The sequence below is a fragment of the Trachymyrmex septentrionalis genome, unplaced genomic scaffold (genome assembly GCF_001594115.1).
Source record: "Trachymyrmex septentrionalis isolate Tsep2-gDNA-1 unplaced genomic scaffold, Tsep1.0 scaffold6, whole genome shotgun sequence".
NCBI classification, from domain to species: Eukaryota; Metazoa; Arthropoda; class Insecta; order Hymenoptera; family Formicidae; genus Trachymyrmex; species Trachymyrmex septentrionalis.
This window is the reverse complement of record NW_017305778.1, coordinates 906,403-911,099: the sequence shown is the minus strand read 5'-3', so window position 1 is coordinate 911,099 and position 4,697 is coordinate 906,403. Positions and strand designations below refer to the sequence as shown.

General features: G+C 35.7%; 1 protein-coding gene across 1 annotated transcript in view; it reads right to left on the bottom strand.

The window, feature by feature from the left end:
- Positions 1 to 267: 267 nt before the first annotated feature.
- LOC108752353 (solute carrier family 41 member 1-like) overlaps positions 268 to 4,697 on the bottom strand; it is a 9,844-nt gene continuing 5,414 nt past the window's right edge. Inside the window, exons 4-7 of the mRNA XM_018493145.1 lie at positions 3,363 to 3,802; positions 2,547 to 2,767; positions 2,139 to 2,475; positions 268 to 1,455 (exon numbers count right to left, since the gene is read on the bottom strand). Of these exons, the coding sequence (XP_018348647.1) occupies positions 2,144 to 2,475; positions 2,547 to 2,767; positions 3,363 to 3,802 (993 nt within the window). The 3' untranslated portion in view covers positions 268 to 1,455; positions 2,139 to 2,143. The remainder of the gene's footprint in view (positions 1,456 to 2,138; positions 2,476 to 2,546; positions 2,768 to 3,362; positions 3,803 to 4,697) is intronic.

Below are 4,697 nucleotides of genomic sequence, written 5' to 3'. Positions count from 1 at the left end.
CTGGATTTTTATCGCTCTATCGAACGAGATTTTGCTGGCTCTCGTACTGACAATAACTCACGTCATCGACTCGACTTCTATAAGCCTCTGACAATGTATCCTATCTTTCTGGCGAGTCTCTTGTAAAAAATTTAATACTGATACTGGACAATTAATCACTTATTTTTAGTATTAAAGTACTATATTAACAATATTCTTAATATTCAAAATAAGTAACCAATTGATCAATACTAGTATTAAATTTCTAGAACCGAAAGACGTTCCGCATACTATTGATAAACAATTCAGAAGATTAAAAAATCTCGGAATTAGTTATTTGCGCGAGGAAGACCAAATTCCCATTAAACCGCATCGTAAGAGCTAAAGTAGGACTTTATGCGGCAGATATTTCAAGGGCTTTGAGTAAAATCTCCGAGAGCTTCTCCAAAGCTTCCAAAAATAGGTCGTGTGGCAGCTTCTAAATACCTATCTAAATTTCGTCGTATACGAAGGCAACTATTCGAAGACACATACGCGTTGGTATTGGCGACTACACGTGCTTTTATTTACGCGCGCTCCGTGGAAGAGCCAGAATTCTCGCTGTGAGCGAGAGGATGAACGAACTCTGGACTTACGGAGTCCTAACATTAAACTGCTATCGTAATTCTCGTGATTGTATTATAATTTAATATGTAACTTTGTAAATTATTTCTAACCGGAAAATACGACAACCTTCAAGTTTTTTACTTGTCATACAGTAAAGAGAATTATACTTTTAGGATTTTAAAATTCTTAAGTTTCGAGATTAGCGAATCTTAGGCTTTACTCGTTCGAGAGATATTTTATTAAATATATCCCGAGAAATATTCGCAAAATTATCGCCATTAATTAAATGCTTCTATCGGCTTTTCTGGAAGAAATTAATTCTCAAACTTTAGGTTTGAATTCCAGAGTTAGGAAGAAAAATTCCACGTTCCGTTAAAATACAATTTTTAGTCGACGAATTAATTTGCCACGTGCTACCGACTTCGTATTATCTTCTGATATATTAGTAGCTAATTGAAACCTGAGTACGCGCCCGCTCGACTTGACAAGGTACAAATGATCGGTCACTTATATTTTGCGTTTAAAAAAAAAAATTATGAATTATTTATTAAATATTGAAACGCGTTCGTATCGATAATGAGAATCATTTGACCAGTTTTCACGAAATGCAAACAACCAGTCCCAAGATATCTACTCTTTAATTAATTCTTGGCGAACGCAGAATATAAGTGGTGAATTATTAATACTTTGTCAAGTAATACTATTGCGACCATCCGTCCGTGGGACTCGTCGGCGGACTGGCAGATCGATGATTAGATTTGGTGGAATATACTTTCAGAGACGACCACAGCCTCGTAGGAATGCCCTTTCGGTCCGACAGTTCTAACTTGTGCGTCCCGCCTACCGGAGAACGCTATAATTTGCGACTTCCTGCAAAAGAAAAATGCAACACGCCTTGTTCGAGCATTTGTAAGTTGTTCCATCGGTCAAGCATGCGATAAACCGATTTTCCAATCATTATGACCATAAAAGTTCGAGGAAATGTTAGATAGAAATTTTATCGCCGTATGCTTCCCGTAATTGATTTTTAATGTTGTTATAATGATTTAATATCTAATACTATATTCCCAGAAAGATAATTTTAAATTATAATGTAATTAAGACTTATATAAAAATAATAAAATTAGCATATCGCTTTCTTGCTTCAAAAGTGACTCAACTTAAAGAATTAAATTTCTCAGAAAAGAGGAAGAAAAAATTATTTTTAACTTGGTAAAAAATTCTTGACCAATCAAATATTATCAGCAAAAAGAATATATCTTTAAAATAATCATTTTTGTCATTTTCAAAACTCTTAAAAATCCTTTCATATTGTGACAATTTTGATGAAATCTTTTTTAAACTATTCTTTTTGAGTTGTGACGATTTTGACGATTGTTCATAAAGTTAATTAGTTTACTTTTAATGATAATAATGTTTACTGAATTCATTTATGGTAAACCCAAGAATCATATTTTTTCAGTTATGTTATTTACAGGAATGATATGTGTGTCAAAATTGTCATGATTGATATTAGTTCCGCTTGTGTGTGATTATACAAAAATTAATCTTACTACGGTCAGGGCGCGTCGAAATCTTGATCTCCGACCAGGTACAGAAATTGGAAGGCAATCGCCAGCAGGCTGATCCCGAGCAAATCACCCATCGAGGTCAGATATGGAATCGCCGAGTTGTCAGGATCGATCTTTCGCTTCCACATCCAATGGATCATTATGTAGGCAATGTAAAGGAGAGCTGCGACCTGCAGCATCGCTGCGCAGAGGTAAACGAAGACGAAGAGCGGAGTCATCGATGTGTTACCGTCCTTCATGTAATTGATCAGATAAATGAAAATGACGTGGCCCGGTATCACCATTGTCATCAGAACTCTCGTGGTTCTAGCGTGCGTACCTGAAGAAACGAGGCAATGAAGAATCACGAAAAATCTTGATTATTAAAAAAAAAAACACGAAAGAGGATACCTTTCCCGAAAAAGTTGGCAATTGGGGTGATGAAGATGACGGGGTGGGTGTGGCCCGGTGGGATTAGAAGTGTGCCGAGTTCGGCTTGTTTGTGAAGTGCCGTTGATATTCTGCTGGCCTGGACGGCCACCAGGTTCCCGCCAACGCCATTTATAACCGGCTGGAACACCGTCAGGTTTTCGAAGCGCGACACCATAAACTCCAATATAAGACCGCCGCAGCTATAAACATTTCGCAATTATAGATTCTTCTTTGATTTGAGCCATATTCGAATGTGATAGATAAATGTGATTAATGAAACTCTAATAATACACGGAATATGGACGATTTTGCTAAAGTATTCAAAAATTTAGATAGACTGTATAGATCTGAAAGTAATTTTGTTGGATTATTAAAATACTTACGTAAGAATTGCAAGCATGATGAACAATACTGCAAAAGGCTTTTACATTCTAACAACCAGCTTAAGTGTCTTACATAATTATTTTCAGCTCTGTATATCTAGCTAAATTTTTAGATACTTTAGTAAAACGGTTTTTTTCTCATACAATAGAGATCTTATAAGCCTTCGATCAACAATAATTATCTATATAGACGTAAAGAACGTTAAAAGAATGTTGCTAAAACATTACAATGTTAAATGTTAAAGTATAAATATTTTTTTAACGTTGAATCTATATTTTCGCTATGTTAATTACATTTGCAATGTCATAATTCAACATTTCTGATATGTTGATTCAACATTTGTACGCTATATTATAATTTATTTACTGTCAAGCTTCAGAAAAATTTCGAATTTTGAGAAACTTCTTTTACCTGCTAATTAACATGGCCACCATGACCGGCGTCCAGCCGAAGTAGAGCACATCGTTGGTATATTTGTTTTTCTTGGCGATCCATACCCAGAGCGGCGTTACGAGGACGTAACAGGCTATGACGAGAGGTGCCACCCAGTCCTGCTTGTCTATGCATTCATAAAGTATAGTGGCAATCCATGAGAGGAGACCTAACGATGTGATGTCGCCAAGACTTGCGGCTATCGGCGTAGCCACATTGTCCGGATTGATATGGCAATGACGGGAAAAGACGATGACGCCTGCGGTAATAAGGCCCAGAACGAAGGAAGCGAGAGACGCGGTAACCAGACTGCTGGCGCATAGTAGATAAGCATGGTCCAGAGAAACTGTGCCATTGCGGAAGGCACCCATCACGATCGCCACCACGGAACCCAGGAATCCCACTACTATCGCTTGACACTGCGCACGATTAGGGTGACTTTTAGTCCCGAGTAACGGACCTCTCAAAAAACTTAATGAGAATTTAAATCCCTTTGCTTGTTTTTTTCAATTTTTCTTAGTTACAGTTACTAAGATATATCGTGTTGAAAATTGGCAAAAAAAATTGAGATTTTTAGCAAATTTCAGTTTAATCGTTTATTAATAAATGTTCAATTTGATAGATATTTTGCAAAATATTTCCAATGCCGGAAAACAATTGAAAGAACAGCCAGTCATAAGTTAAAGAAAAAAAGTTTTAGGTTTATAGACTGATAATTCAAAGAATTGTATAATCTATATTGTTCTAGCATACTTGTTTGAGTGCGTTGATTTCTTAAATTTTATTTGAAAACTTTAGTTTTAAATACATTATATAATTGCAAATTCATTAGTGCAATTGCACTGCGGTGACTTTTTTGCATATTGTATTTAATTTTTATCGTCGGAAATTATAAACGTCTGCTGATTCTGTATATACGTAAATTGATTTTTCTAAAGTACTTAGAAGAATCCTGCACCATATCATATGGAAAGTTAGAAATTTGTTAATCATCATAGGAAAGAATCATCGCGCAAAGAACGATTTTTGTTGAAATATCTAAAAATATCAAAAATATCCTCACAAAGTACACCTTTGATATACCATAGCTAAAAAACTTTTTTTGAACCTTGTCTATGATATCCTTTGTTCGTCACATTATAAGCACATTATTATGTGAAAACTTTCCGAGCAGAAATTTGAGATTTCTTTCAGGCATGCCTGATGCACGATCAGGACTCAATCAGGTAAGAGCAAGATCTATCTGAAGTGGATTTCCTGAAATCATCTTTATTAGGACCTGAACATGTAATGACAGGATGCATTTGATGAGAA